The sequence below is a fragment of the Chanodichthys erythropterus genome, chromosome 13, assembly GCF_024489055.1.
Source record: "Chanodichthys erythropterus isolate Z2021 chromosome 13, ASM2448905v1, whole genome shotgun sequence".
Classification (NCBI taxonomy): domain Eukaryota; kingdom Metazoa; phylum Chordata; class Actinopteri; order Cypriniformes; family Xenocyprididae; genus Chanodichthys; species Chanodichthys erythropterus.
In genome coordinates this window covers 10,756,395-10,772,895 of record NC_090233.1, presented here as the reverse complement: position 1 = coordinate 10,772,895, position 16,501 = coordinate 10,756,395, and the positions used below count along the sequence as shown (strand labels likewise).

General features: G+C 35.7%; 1 protein-coding gene across 2 annotated transcripts in view; it reads left to right on the top strand.

Moving 5' to 3' along the window:
- Positions 1–4,962: 4,962 nt before the first annotated feature.
- Positions 4,963–16,501, top strand: part of rps6ka4 (ribosomal protein S6 kinase, polypeptide 4) — a 31,773-nt gene continuing 20,234 nt past the window's right edge. For both annotated transcript variants that reach the window (XM_067405760.1, XM_067405761.1), the window contains exons 1-9: positions 4,963–5,780; positions 8,381–8,452; positions 8,951–9,018; positions 10,086–10,236; positions 12,184–12,299; positions 12,587–12,694; positions 12,804–12,884; positions 15,271–15,374; positions 15,525–15,675. In XM_067405760.1, coding sequence (XP_067261861.1) covers positions 5,696–5,780; positions 8,381–8,452; positions 8,951–9,018; positions 10,086–10,236; positions 12,184–12,299; positions 12,587–12,694; positions 12,804–12,884; positions 15,271–15,374; positions 15,525–15,675 — 936 coding nt within the window. In that variant the 5' untranslated portion in view covers positions 4,963–5,695. The remainder of the gene's footprint in view (positions 5,781–8,380; positions 8,453–8,950; positions 9,019–10,085; positions 10,237–12,183; positions 12,300–12,586; positions 12,695–12,803; positions 12,885–15,270; positions 15,375–15,524; positions 15,676–16,501) is intronic.

The window sequence follows — 16,501 nt, the reverse complement described above, 5'->3', positions numbered from 1 at the left end:
TGTACTTAAGTCCTACTTACGTGGGTGAAAAAAGCACTCTTAAGTTCATCTAATCACTTTTAATATAAATTTAAACTAAAATACATTTTCATTTAATTGTAAATAACATGAAATTAAATATCTGAAAACATTAAATTCTACTTGCACTTAAATAAATTCTTATATTATTTCATTGATAAGTAAAAATATGCTAAAAGTACTTCTTTTTCACAAGGGTAAACTCCTTCTAATAATCTTACACTGTGTACTACCCATAACATGATAAGTTTTCTCCTCCAAAACAAAGATTTTGTTCTAATCAGCCACAACCTTGATAAATGATAGAACAAATTGTTACTTGGTTTCTATTTCTTTGGCTTCACACTGGTTAGCCCTGCCCACAGTGAAATTTCATCTTGAGAGGAAGCTCACTGCAGAGCCAATGGGTGAAGCTAGACGGTCCAACCACACCCATAATCTTATTGCTAAATATAACTCCACCCAATAGGTCCACAGAGGTCAAGCTCCACCCATTACATTCAGAGAGGAGGAGGAGCACCACTTGAAAATCTCCACATTGCTGATTAATCAGTATGTTCTGTTTTGACTGCGTGGTATTTTCGCTTGCAATGTGGATAAGGAAATTATTTGATGCTGAAAATGTTTAATTAAAAATATATATAATCACATGTGAAATAAGTTATTACAAATCTGAAGCCACAATTTTATATTTTCTTTTCATTCAGTGTTAATTGCATGTTGTAAACATACATACTTGTCATTAAGTAATTTTTTGGTTTTGCATTCAGCATGGAATAAAATGCATTGTAAGTGTTAAAGATGGTGTAGATGATGCTCAAAGCTCTGCTATGACACTGTACTGCACTCGCAGAACTCTACAGAAGTCTGTCAGCTCTAATAAAATCTGACATTTTGAACAGTTTTGCTGTTTAGTGATATTTTGTTGAAATAGATGCATACCCCATGATTCTGTCATTTTATTGATTCATTCTTTCAAACTTCTACACATACAGGTGCACATTTACGCACATGAAAGATCTGCGCGATCACATGAGCCAGGTAGATTTGCACCCACTTTCTCATAAGTATGTCAGAGGCAGGACAGGATAATGAAGGATGATGGTTGATGGCAGCATATACAGTGAAAGCCCAGTGTGTCTGCGTCTGTGTCCTTTATCCTTTAACCTGCCCTAATCTGTTAATACACAAACTGCTGCACCAGCACTCACACGCATTGCATCCGATTATAACTAACAGCAGGAGAGAAGATGAGTGTCCAAATTCATGTCAAATGCTCTACTACAACTTGTATACTATATATATATATATATATATATATATATATATATGTATTTCTGTAAGTTTGGAATAATTAAGATTTTTTATTCACGTCATTCATCCATTCATACTCAACTACAACTTGTAGTATATATGAGGTGAAGTGAATAACACGGATTCATTACGGCACCTGTTATTGGTTGGATATATTAGGCAGCAAGTGAACATTTTGTCCTCAAAGTTGATGTGTTAGAAGCAGGAAAAATGTGCAAGCGTAAGGATTTGAGTGAGTTTGACAAGGACCAAATTGTGATGGCTAGACGACTGGATCAGAGCATCTCCAAAACTGCAGCTCTTGTGGGGTGTTCCCGGTCATGGGCGGCCGAGGCTCACTGATGCATGTGGGGAGCGAAGGCTGGCCCGTGTGGTCCGATCCAACAGATGAGCTACTGTAGCTCAAATTGCTCAAGAAGTTAATGCTGGTTCTGATAGAAAGGAGTCAGAATACACAGTGCATCAGTATGTTGTGTATGGAGCTGCATAGCTGCAGATCAGTCAGGGTGCCCATGCTGACCCCTGTCCACCGCCGAAAGAGCCAACAGTGACACGTGAGCATCAGAACTGAACCACGGAGCAATGGAAGAAGGTGGCCTGGTCTGATGAATCACGCTTTCTTTCACATCACGTGGATGGCTGGGTTACCTGGGGAACACATGGCACCAGGATGTACTATGGGAAGAAGGCAAGCTGGCGGAGGCAGTGTGATGCTTTGGGCAATGTTCTGCTGGGAAACCTTGGGTCCTGCCATCCATGTGGATGTTACTTTGTAAAAAGCAAAAATGGTTCAGGAATGGTTTGAGGAGCACAACAACGAGTTTGAGGTGTTGCCCGGTTGCATAAAGCACCTTAAGTTTTTCCCTTAAGTATGACACTTAAGGCGTGATTTCCCCTTAACTAAGGGAATGACTTAAGGGTGTTGCATATAATCTCTTAAACTGTTCTCTTAGGTAAGGGAAACCGTTAAGTGTTTAACGACAGCATCCCAGGTTTTGCCGTTAAAAAATTCTACTGTTGCCATGGACACGTTATTTGTTAATACGTATCGTGGTAAGTTTTCACAGAAAACAACATAATATGGATAAGGAAAACAAAAAAGAAAACCAAATATGAAAGAGACGAGAAACTCAAATTGATTGTTTACTCAAAATTGAGATTTCTGCCGTCATTCACTCACCCTGACGCCCTCATGTCGTTCCAAACCCATAAGACTTTCATTCATCTTTGGACAACAAATAAAGATATTTTTAATATTCTCTCATCATTTATGTCCATTTATTGAAAGACATCCATATGATTACGGCTGTGTCGGAAGCTCAAATGTGCGCGCAAGAACCAATGAGGGTTGTTTTTGCGTGTGATGCACGCACGTTTGCGCTTCCGTTTACCATATAAGATATGTTATAAGATGTTATATTTCATCAATGTTTATGTGAATAAACCGCTAAAGTACAATTTGTCTATCATATAAAGCGGCCGATCGTGGCACGTTATACGACTTGGATTGAACCTGCTCACTCTGTGTAACACTTAAGGTGAAGTTTTACGAACCTTACGATATACTTAGGGAAATGAAGGTTAAGGGGCTTTATGCAACACTTACGCATTACTTAAGTGAAAAATATATACTTAAGGGAAATTCTTAAGGGTTTATGACGTTTCGCCTAAAGAAACCCTTAAGTAACACTTAACGGTTATTTTCTGCAACACCCTTAAGTTTAAGGGAAACATAAGGGCGATCTTAAGGGAAAATTACACTTAAGGTGCTTTATGCAACCGGGCAGGCCTTCAAATTCCCTAGATCTCAATCCAATCGAGCATCTATGGGATGTGCTAAACAAACAAGTCCTATCCATGGAGGCTCCACCTCACAATTTACAGGACTTAAAGGATCTGCTGCTAACATCTTGGTGTCAGACACACATTCAGGGGTCTAGAGGAGTCCATGCCTTGACGGGTCAGGGCTGTTTTGGCAGCAAAAGGCGGACCAACACAATATTAGGAAGGTGGTCATAATATATAACTACAAGTTTGGAATAATATATATATATACAATATAAGTTATACTTGTATTCTAAAACTTGTATATGGCTACAAGTTTGGAATAATTAAGATTTTTTAAATGTTTTTTAAAAGAGTCTCTTATGCTCACCAAGGCCATATTTTTCTCACAAAAACCCTTCGTTTCTCTCCAGAAGGCCTTTATTAACCCACTGGAGCCGTATATGGATTACTTTTATGATGGATGGAGGCATTTTTTTGGGCTTCAAAATCTTGAGCCCCATTCACTACTTCATTATTCACTATTAGAAAGCTTGGAAGAGCAAGGATGAGCAAGGATGGATTTTTAAATATATCTCCGATTGTGTTCGTCTGAAAGAAAATAGTCTGCCTGATGGCTTGAGAGTCAGTAAATCATGGGATAATTTTCATTTTTGGGTGAACTATCGCTTTAACTACAGTTACTTCTGATGTAATTGCATTAAATACTGTATTCTATATATAACAACAGTGGATTAACATCAAATTTTAATATTACAATGTATGTTTTTAATGTAACCTTCTTTTACACACTTCACAGTTCTAGAATAATGTATGCAATTATATATTGTTTATTTGAAAGAATCAAAAGGACAAGGACAGTTTCATGTCTGTCCTTATATTGTTCAACTGGTCAAGGTTGATATTGGACTTGGAAAATAATTAATAATGTGAGTAATTAGTACAGTAATCTAATTCGCTGTGTGAAGATGTAATTAGTAGCTAGTAATTACTTTTTTTAGAGTAACTTACCCAACACTGGCTGCGAGCATTTGATCAAAATAGTTTAAAACAGTTATACAGTATTAGCTATTACAGTTTGATATATTTTAAAATGTACTTTATTCATGTGGTAATGTTTTTCAAATAGCCTATAATATATTTAAAGAATTGTTTAGATAGTTTTGAAGTGTCCTTTGTGACAACTTACCCCATATAGTGTGTCAATATACCTAGTGTTATAAGTATTAAGCATTTTTGTAAACCTCTCTCGTCTGTCAGCAATAACAAGCTTAATCTAAACTAAATGTAATCTAAATGACTCAAAATCGACCTTACACATGACATAGCTAGAATTAAACATTAGAGATACAAAAAAGGGTGTGCAAGATAAAAGCCCTGTTGTCGTTAGTGGGAGAGGCTGTCCTTTAGCACGGGAGTTGGCAAGTTGGATTGCACCAGCTTTTCTCTTTCGCCACCTACACAGAGAACCAACCCACCCAACCACATCTCTGAAACTGATTCCAATAGCGGCACTTGCCGTCGAAAAGTCAGAATCGTTTCAGCGAATCGGTTCGTTCGAACGGCTCATTTAAATGAACCAGTTCGGAAAGGGATTAATCAATTCGTTCGAATCATCGCTCAGAAGTGTTCCCTTCTATGTTTTTGTAGCGAAATAAATTCAGCGGATCTCTTTTGATGTTTCCATTGCATCTCACACATTTTTAAACTAAATGAACACGGTCAAGTTCACAATTCGAGTGAATTAAGAAGTGAATCGGTTCGACCAAATCAATAAAAAGAACCGGATCAATACAACAATTGGTTCGCGAATCGTACAGCACTACTTCGGCTTCCGTAGCTGAAATGATCCTTACTACACTTTCTTCCATGCATTTATCCTTCAATTAATTTTATCTTTCCACAACAAACGCTTATTTTCACGCGAGTCAGGCATAACTGCACTCGAAAGGAAGGTGCAAAGGACTTAAATCCGCCCGTTCAGCCTTACCGAATCCGCTGTTAAGGACATTTTAACGTGATCTGTCATGGTTAGCACGTACGCTATCAGGGTATAACTCGTTAGCGGAGCAAATATCGCTTTTTTGATGTGTGTTTAAGGTAAAACAGCGATAACGAGCTCAGTTGAAATGTGAGCACTCGCACTTGATGGACTCGATCTTCACTGCGGTTGCAGACGACCTCACGACAGTTGTGTCGAAGTTGGAAATACGGAAATAACAGCCATTTATGGCCCACAAAATAATCAATTAACTGCGGCTCAAGTGTTGTAAATACCGTGTATCGTCGCCTTGTTTTGAATATAGTATATGGCCGTTTACGCGCCTATCAAAAGTGGAGATTAATATTTAGGTCGTGCATGAAGATTAGTGTTCACGGCAGGATGTCAAAGGGATTTGTGAGCTGAGATAATAACAAAAACAAAAATATGTCATTCACACTGTCATAAATTGCAAAGTTTCGCTTTTTAACATAAATCCGTCGACTTTTGCTGTAAATAATATAGATGTTTGTGCATTGGAAGAGCGGGCTGTCAAAGTCACTTTACTGATCAAATACTGTAGAAGTCAGAGGCATCATGTCAGGGGATAGTAGTGGCAGTGGCGAGGACTCCGACCGAGAAACCCGTAAAGTTTGCACTGTTAAACTCGAGATCACTAATGGTAGGTGATTCATCCTCACTCACGAGACTTGACTGATTTAACCTTCTGTGTTTTACAAGAAGTGGTGGTTGCATGGTGTTTACTGATAACCTCATTCATATGTTATGATATTTGCATGAATCTCCAACGATTCCATTTAATATAATAAGCATTTCCTAAAACCATTGTAAAGATTTTTGTTTTTTGTGTGTGTGCCTATTATTTCTCTGTATTTATTACCCTAAAATAGTGTTTTGTGTGTTTTTTTTTATTTTTATATATTTTTTATATAAGAACTGTGGTAATATCTTGGCATTGAATCAATATCCTATTGAAGTACCATGGAATTTAAATAGTACTTCAGAAACATTGTAATTTTGGATACAGTTTAATCAGTGTAAAACTGTAATGGGTGTAAAAACTGATGTTGTGCTAAAGGGTTAGTTCACCCAAAAATGAAAAAATGTAATTTATTACTCACCCTCATGCCGTTCCACACCCATAAGACCTTTGTTCATCTTCGGAACACAAATTAAGATATTTTTGTTGAAATCCGATGGCTCAGTGAGGCCTGCATAGCCAGCAATGACATTTCCTCTCTCAAGATCCATTTATGTACTAAAAACATATTTAAATCAGTTCATGTGAGTACAGTGGTTCAATATTAATATTATAAAGTGACGAGAATATTTTTGGTGCGCCAAAAAACTAAATAACGACTTATATAGTGATGACTGATTTCAAAACACTGCTTCATGAAGCTTCGGAGCTTTCAATCCGCCAGACTGCTGAAATCACGTGACTTTGGCGCTCCGAACCACTGATTCATAACGCTGATTCATAACGCTCCGAAGCTTCCTGAAGCAGTGTTTTGAAATCGCCATCACTAAATAAGTTATTTTTTATTTTTTTTTGGCGCACCAAAAATATTCTGGTCGCTTTATAATATTAATATTGAACCACTGTACTCACATGAACTGATTTAAATATGTTTTTAGTACATTAATGGATCTTGAGAGAGGAAATGTCATTGCTGGCTATGCAGGCCTCACTGAGCCATCAGATTTCATCAAAAATATCTTAATTTGTGTTCCGAAGATGAACAAAGCTCTTACGGGTGTGGAACGGCATGAGGATGAGTAATAAATGACATTATTTTCATTTTTGGGTGAACTAACCCTTTAACTTAATTCATGTGACTTCAGTGGTTCAACCTCAAATTTTATGAAGCGACACAATAATTTACCACTTTATTTACAAAATATTAACCTCCAACACATGATGTTGGACTTTGTTACATGAAAGTGTGTTGGAGGTTAATATTTCGTAAATGAAGTGATAAATTGTTTTTTTTGTGCAAACAAAGCACTCGCATCACTTCATAAAATTGAAGTTTAATGACTGGAGTCCCATGGATTACTTTAATGATGTCTTTACTACCTTTCTGGGGCTTGAAAGTGGTAGTTGCGTAGTCTGTGAATGGAGGGACAGAACACTCTCAGATTTCATTAAAAATATCTTCATTTGTTTTTGGAACGACATGAGGGTGAGAAATTAATGACAGAATTATATTTTTTGAGTGAACTAATCCTTTATAATTGTTTTGAATAGGTCAGTACTGTTTTTAATTGTCAGTATCAGATTATTTTTTCCAGTTCTAACTGTTCTTTTTCTGTTCCAGTTTTTAAAAGTAAAATATTAAAGTGTTGTCCATCTTTTCTAATGTCACTAATGTTGGATTTTGGACATTTTATTACCTGATTTTCCTTATTTCCTTGCAATACAGTGCAACCGTACCCGCCCACTTTTTCAGCGCGTTCGTTCCGGAAGTATCTTTTCCATACATTCCTCCCATTGGGATTTCAAAATAGTCTTTGTTAAAACATTATAAGTCATGAACCAAACCAACCAGTTACGATGTGAATCATAACAAGTTCTAACTTTGATTGGAAGAAAAGAAGTATTTGAAAATCGGACAAAACTACAATCCCATGAAGCATTGCAAAAAGCATCATCAGAATAAAAATATTATTTTATATATTTTATATTTATATATAATATTAGTGTTGCATGGAAATGGGTGGGGCTAAAGAGATATTTTGACATGTTTTTTCTTGTTTCAACTCTGATTGGTGGAATTTTCTGTACAGCATCATGGGTAATGTAGTTTTTCACCATGAATTCCACTATGAAGCACGATTATTTTAAAACTAAGTTGAAATAATTCAGGTTGATGGCTTCAACAGAAGTAAATAATATCAATTAACAGCCTCGTAGCTCGCAGTAAAGCTGTCTTTAAAGGTTTATTAAAGTTATTGTTAAAAATCAATTTCCCCATGGAGAAAATGAGTGGAGTTTTTACTTCTGGAACCAGACTGTTGCACTCTATTCTAGCTCTGTTTTTATTTTTGTTTTTTTAACGAAAAAACTTCTAAAAGCAACCATGCCTGAAAAGGAATACTATCATCATAAGTAAATATTACTTTTGGAATCGGTCAAATGTTTATATCACTGCATGAACATTGTATAACATTTATTCAAATGTGTTTGATATGTGTGTGGGGGGATTTAAAAGGTTTAGCAAGATTTGTTGTGTAAATTCGCTGTTTGTCTCTTCCCAGCAAACCTCACAGGATACACTGAGAAAGTTGGCATGGAGAACTTTGAACTTCTCAAAGTGCTTGGCACCGGAGGTGAGAGCGCTGCACTGTACTGTCCTGTCCCGTAACTGGTTTGTCCATCCAGTAAAGGTCATTGGGAATGTTTATACTCAGACAAAATTGTTTAAATTCAGTTTTATCTCCCCCATCTTTTTACTGCAAATGAGCCAAATACTTCTTTCCAGTCATTCAGGGTAATAATCAACCAGAGACTCCAGACCCGTAATCAGACCTAGCATACGCCCAAACACCTTGTGCATCTGCTAGCTTATTAACAACATAGGAATTACAGGAAGCATTTAAGTAGTATTTGTATAATTCGTAATATATTTTTCTATCACAGTCTAATTGACAGGTGCAACTGTAATTAAACCAGACTGGCATGAAGTGTAAACACTGTGGGGCATTTCAAATGTTTGTTTGAGTGGTTTGAGTGCAGAAATTACTCAAAAGCATAGGTTTTGCTTAATACACAGTGGTTGAGATATCCCTTTAAATAGCTACATCTTTGCTTTTCCTTCTCTTTATCAGCATACGGGAAAGTATTCCTGGTCAGAAAAATCAGTGGACATGATAAAGACAAACTCTACGCCATGAAGGTTTGTACTCTCTATTATCACACATGACTTTTTTCCTGTCCTTCAGATAGTAAAAACAAACAAAAATATGCATTATAATGTTAGAGTTATAATGTGCTCAATAGGTATATTTTTTTATTAAGGGGCATTCTTTTTAAAAATACAGTGATCTTTAAATAATTCAAACATCATAGAAATAAATACTCTACTAAAACATTATTGGCCATTATGTTAGATTATACAGCTCTCATCTGTTGACTGTCACAGCAGATTTTGATGAAATCACTATTTTTCAGTTGTGTTCTTCACAGGGTTAATATCATGAACTAAAACCATACAAAACATTTTTATTCTTTGAAATAAACATGAACTGAAATAAAATAAAATATAAAAAACCGTATTTATTGTTACTTTACTTCTTTAATTTTATTACTTAATTCATTAATAGTTGCATAGGTAACATTTCTCATTTTTGTTTGTTGAAATAATAAAACAACTAAAACTAACAACTAAACTTAAAAATTACAGCTAATAAAAATGACAAAAAAACAGGAAAATTACTTAACATTTAACTAAAATTAAAATAAAAATTATATACAAAAATCAAATTAAAAATATTAACAAAAAATATAATACTATATCAGTTATACTAAGGGTACGTTTACATGACAACCATGCTAAAAACAGAAGAGTTAACTTTTTGTGCAGGTGGACAACGTTGTCAAAATGATCCCCGTTCACACGGATCTGCGAAAACTTAAAAACGCTGTATTCTGCTGCCAGTCCAGTAGATGGCGATTTCACTCTGTAAAAAAACACTACGCTCCTATAGACCGAACTCGCAATAAGCATGAGGTCACAGTTTTACAAACTCACGTTTTGTAGATTACACTGAGACAATAACGGTATCATTTTCAAAAACGTACACTTTTAAAACCATTTTCAAAATTTGCATTTTCAGGCCCCCAAAACCTTTTTACGTTTTTAAAATGTTGTTGTGTAAACGGACCCTCAAATAATAACACTGGTTCAAATGTTATTCATCTCGTTCTTATTGTGAAATTATTTTCTGATCTTTCCCCCTGTAGGTTCTGAAGAAAGCAGCTATTGTTCAGAAGGCAAAGACTGCTGAGCACACTAGAACAGAGCGACAGGTGCTGGAACACATTCGCCAGTCACCCTTTCTGGTCACCCTCCATTACGCCTTTCAGACGCAAACCAAACTGCATCTCATACTAGGTAAGCACAGGACTGTGTTATCGAAAAAACATTACCCTGCATTAATATGCAATTTGACTGATAAATCGATTTGACAGCACTACTTTAAATGTAACTCATCCAGTTCCAGGTCTTATAAAATTTGAAGGTGTGTTTCCACTGACGCTAGATTTATTGTTCACATTTTATGAATCATCTTAGGGCGTTTTCACACTGGCAGTTTAGTTTTGAATGGGGCATGGTTCGCATGAAAAATTGGTAATGTGGACCCGGGTGCACACCACTCGAGACTACCTAAAGGAGGTGGTCTGAATTTGGTTGCACTCGCGGTGTTTTCACGCTTGGTCCTTTTATGGGGTCTGAGCGCAGTTTGCGTGGTTTTTGTCCCATATGTGAACACTCCAAATGATCTCGGAGCCCTTTAAAGCGAACCAAACCAAGACCATCTCAGGAGGTGGTCTGGGTACGGTTCGCTTTCTGCTAACGGTATGGTTTCGCTAAAAATGTTTTCAAATTATTCCAGGCTCACTTTTTTTGCGAATTCCAATGTAGTTTGGTCATCAGATGCCTTACAAATCGGCTGTTCATCATGGCTGCTGCTTCTGGCAGATCTTTTTTGTTCACAACTTACACTTGTTTACTGTAATTTCAACCGTTTTCAAACTGTGACGCAGCTACACACCTTGCCAGTTTAAAATGCTTTTCCGAGCGCACACAGCTAAAGTGCATACACAGAAAGCTAGCTGTTACAGTGCGTGTACTAAACTAAATTATCTTTACCGTTTTATTGCATTTAAAGAGTTTAAAACACACAAGGTTCACATAAACAGTTGATTTTGTCTTAAGTGAATGAAAGAAATTGTGTATGTGTATCACTATATATTGGATCCATGCATTACTGTAGTTCTTAAAGTGACAGCAGCCTAATATAAGAATCGGTAGAACCAGCATGCGTTTTATTCATACTGTGCATTTGATTATTCCATTTCTTATTTGAAAGCTGCTTTTAGGTATACCTACTGTACCTGGAAAATTTAAAGCGGTTTATTTCATTTGCATCTTTAATTATATTTGTCCTATTGTTTTTTTTTATATGCTGATGTTATCATTGCCTTCTGCAATAAAATGTAGTGAATGAATGAATGTAGTATTGCAACAGAATTTATATTTTTGTGCAAAAGATAAACTTAGTTAAGCTCATTCAGCAGCATTTGCTCGCATTGAAAGTTCACGGCACAAAGAGAATCCCTGTGTATATCTACAACTAACAGTTTATTGATCATATGTTTCTTCTCACTTTTAAATTCCAGTTATCGTGCGTGTGACGCCAATTCATAGTCCTTGTGTTGTGCGATCTAACAGACACCCTGTAGCCAATATGATGACATTGTTCAGAAACAGCAATAAACTCCAGCAAGATAGTCATTTTATGCAAATCCACAGTCCTTTATTTACATATCAAGTATTATAATGGGAATATATCATATTGGAGAGTTTTACCGTGCTGACTGTCGTTACCGAACACGACGCGAGAAGAAGAGTTTCCTTGAACTTAAATTTAACGATGCACATATTTTTCTGTCCCTCACATGAAGCCATGGAATGGCTTCAGATGACTTTGAATATAGTACACAAAAACTTAATTGGTTGTAGTCTATTTCTTTTGCTCTATGACTCCCATTTTTTGCCATATAAAAGAGCGCAATTATTATTAATCGGTTATTTAAATATTGAGACAGGCCTAATTTTTATTTAATTTTGAGAGTGTAGTGGGACAAATTAGAATGTGGCGGGCCACCGCTGTCTAGTTAATGTATGGGAAACACTCTACTGTTACTGTGATGTAAAATTACTCATCCCCAATGATGTAAGACACCTCTTCATACCACCCACCTCTAGTTTCTAGCTATTTGTCATTTAGTAAATTGTTTTTTGGAAAATTTTGTGAGTGTGTGTTTGTTTCGGAAGACTATGTGAGTGGAGGAGAGATGTTTACGCACCTGTATCAGAGAGATCATTTCTCTGAGGATGAGGTGAGGATCTATGTGGGGGAAATTATTCTGGCCCTGGAGCACCTGCACAAGGTACTTTTAGCTACTGTAGTATCATCTGTTCACTTTTTCATTGATAAATAGTAGATACACACTTACAGATATGTAAGTTAGTGAAGTTAAATTCACTTATGCAACTAATTAAATATGATTAATACTGTTCGATATTATTTTGTATTTGTAACTTGTAATCATTGTTTGGGAGAAACATAATCAGTTATAATTAGCAACAATATTTTATCAATTTTTAGAGATTATGGTGTGGTTTTTATGAAGAGTGTCAACAGATCTAAAAACCTTATTTGGTTTTGTGTTTCCAGCTTGGCATTGTGTATCGGGACATTAAGCTGGAGAACATCTTATTGGACAGTGATGGTCATGTGGTTTTGACAGACTTTGGACTGAGTAAGGAGTTTCTGGAAGAGGAGGTGGGAAAATGAAAACTAATGAATAATAGTATATATTTTTTCTCGTTGTATCCATGTTGTGTTGTAATCCAGTGCACCGTTGTCATGCTGATATGCTTTTTTCATGTAGAAAGAGAGGACGTACTCATTCTGTGGCACTATAGAGTACATGGCACCAGAGATTATCAGAGGGAAAGCTGGCCATGGCAAGGTGAGAGCAGAGAAAATTATTTGACTAATCATATTTGACTAAGCATTTCCTATTTCGAATCGAAAGGAAAAAAGAGAAATAATTGCACAAAGAAAATTGTGTTTTGTTTGGTGAAATTAAGTATTTTGATAATTAAGTACTTTTCTAAATAAAATATTAGTAATGTAACCAGTTTGTTTTTGGCTTTTTGAGTTGTTTTGCTCATTCACTATGTTTCCATCCAAAGGTACGAAATTAACTTATCAGCAAAATTGGAATATCGAATAAAACATTTGTGAATAAAGAACCGCTTCCATTCCATGTCTTCAAGAGAATAAAATGGTCACTTTCTGGGTTATCGGCACAAAGTATCTGTAAAAAAAAAAAAAAAAAAAAAAAAAAAAAAATATAGAAGTTGCTGCAATTAACAAAAATGGAAACAGCTATTATTTACAAATATGATTCTCATTACTGAAATTACCTGCAAATGTTTTAATCATATTTTGCCTTTATACATTAAGCTGTGATAGAAGAATGTATTTTTATTGTTAAATTATAAAAATATACACATTGAAATCAAGATTTTTTTTGTTTTTTTTAAATAATTTGTCTTAATGGTCTTAAATTTCTTGCAAAGTGCAAAATATACATTTATACTTTTGATTTTGGTCAAGAATATGACAAAAATATGGCATGTTTTTAGCCCTGTTTGGACAGTAATTGTTTCTCATGGTAATGTCTGTAAAACATTTGTCATTTTAAAAATGTGGAAATTAGCAGATATGTTAATGCAATCTCTTATTTCAACAAGGTAAACATTTGCTACTTTTTCAACTTGTAAAATGATTAGTTGTGCAATCCCTAAATTATAAAAATGTATATAATAACTATTTAAAAAATTATTGGTTACACATTATTTTGATGGTCCCCTTAAAGGGTTAGTTCACCCAAAATTTCTGTCATTAATTACTCACCCTAATGTCGTTCCACACCCATAAGACCGTCGTTAATCTTCAGAACACAAATTAAGATATTTTTGTTGAAATACGATGGCTCAGTGAGGCCTCCATAGCCAGCAATGACGTTTCCTCTCTCAAGATCCATTAATGTACTAAAAACATATTTAAATCAGTTCATGTGAGTACAGTGGTTCAATATTAATATTATAAAGCGACAAGAATATTTTTGGTGCACCAAAAAAAACAAAATAACGACTTATTTAGTGATGGCCGATTTCAAAACTGCTTCAGGAAGCTTCGGAGCATAAATGAATCAGCGTATCGAATCATGATTCAGATCGTGTGTCAAACCGCCAAACTGCTGAAATCATGTGACATTGGCGCTCCGAACAGCTGATTCGACACGCTGATTCATAACGCTCCGAAGCTTCCTGAAGCAGTGTTTTGAAAATATTCTGGTCGCTTTATAATATTAATATTGAACCACTGTACTCACATGAACTGATTTAAATATTTTTTTAGTACATTAATGGATCTTGGGAGAGGAAATATCATTGCTCCCTATGCAGGCCTCACGGAGCCATTGGATTTCAACAAAAATATCTTAATTTGTGTTCCAAAGATTAACGAAGGGCTAAGTAATTAAATGACAGAATTTTCATTTTTGGATGAACTAACCCTTTAAGGTATTATATTGATTATAAATATTGTTGCACCTAAATGGCAACTAACTAAGAATTAGTTAAGTATTACCGCACAGATAGGGTTAGTAGAATAATTTGATGTACTTGCAAAGTTGCTTATAGTCAGTAGAATGTCTGTTGGTGGAGCATCACATATTAGCAGATATTAAGCTGACAGTCTACTAATACTGTCAGTCTCTCTACTGAGAGTTAGTTGAAATGAAGGTTCAATGTTACTTTTAGTCAACAAAACGTCTAAAGGGGACCATCAAAGTAAAGTGTTACCAAAATATCGGATACTGTAATAATGGTCTGTTTGTAGAGAGATTTTGGTTCTCTTTTCTTTCTAACAGCTCCCACTCACTGTAGTGGGTCAGTGACATCATATTCTTGTAAACAGTTTCCAGCATTTCTGTAATAAGTGTCCATATTTAAAATACGTGCACATTACCACAAAACGCAGCAGTTACCGTAGAGTGCTTTATGGATTTATCCCTTCTCGTAAACTCAGAGATGTGGATTCAGATGGCAAAATTACCACACAAGCTTTGTTTGTCAAAAACATTAAGTAATTCGGCCAGGAATTTTTACGTGGATGGTGTGAGGAAAAACAAAGAAAATCTGGATGCAGACTGCAGTTAAATCACTGACTAGCCCCTGTGAGAAACATTTACCGTCTTACTTGCAGGCTTTCCAGAGATTCTCCAAATTATGATTGATGACATTTATAATAGTGGTAATAATTCCTTCCTTATCTGTCTGTAGGCAGTGGATTGGTGGAGTTTGGGGATTCTGATGTTTGAGCTGTTGACGGGAGCATCTCCGTTCACTCTGGAAGGAGAGAGGAATTCCCAGAGTGAGGTGTCCAAGTGAGTCTCGCCCGTACACAGGCCAACCTCTAATGATTTTCTCCACACGTCCAGATACTCAGAGTACTCCCACAGTGTTTAAACTCCCAACAACTGTTATGAATACATCTCATATTTCCCAGAATTAAAGTTGCTTTCTGTCCCTGGCAGACGCATCCTGCGCTGTGAGCCTCCATTCCCCTCCATCATTGGGCCCTTGGCTCAGGACCTCCTGCGAAAGTTACTTGTGAAAGACCCTCATAAGAGATTGGGCTCTGGTCCCAGAGGAGCCGAGGACATCAAATGTCATCCTTTCTTCAAGGTTCTTTCAGCCATCCCTTCAATTTTTTTGCTTAACTGATTTTACTTCCTCACATTTGTCTCTGTTTAATGCAGTTGTAGTCTCTTAATTAGTGATGCACCAAAAATTAGAAAATTGATGTTCGATTTACCAAAATTGACCAAAACAGTGACTTTTAATTAGCGCTTCTCCGATGGCGCATTTTGACTGTGTTCACATCTATTTAATGCGCACAACGTGGATAAGCTACAACAGGTAAATGTCAGTTGTGTGGACTCCAGGGCTGAGTTGACAATATTGATTTCTCATTTTTAGTTGATCTTCATTTTGATGAACCCAGATCTTTTGGGAACGGCCCGTGAACTGATAATCTCTTCCTCTTTACTACTAGTTATAGCGCGAAAATAAACTTGAATGAACATCAGAAGGTATGTTGAAAAAATAAAGCTGTAAAACTTAGTAAAATCATGTCCAATGTAATTGCTCCTTGTTTCAACTACGGAAAATAAACGTCAATAAACCAATGTAACGTTTTACAAAAACCATTTACTGTCCATATTTATTAGTTGGCTAAAAAAATAACTCTTGAGAATAGCATTTTGCTAAATGTCCAATGTATGTACAATATTACGTATTCATTATATTTTTGCTTTACCCGTTGTCTTCATTATTTAATGTAAGTTTGAATACATTTTTCATGAAAAGAAGTTATTACAGCCGCTGTTTAAAAGTTTATATTTTAACAAAGAATTGGAGTGGAAACGGAATTATATCATTAAACAGTTAATATAAAAACTGAATTTTGTACAATTGAAAAGTTTATATACAACTCAGTGTTTAATTAACA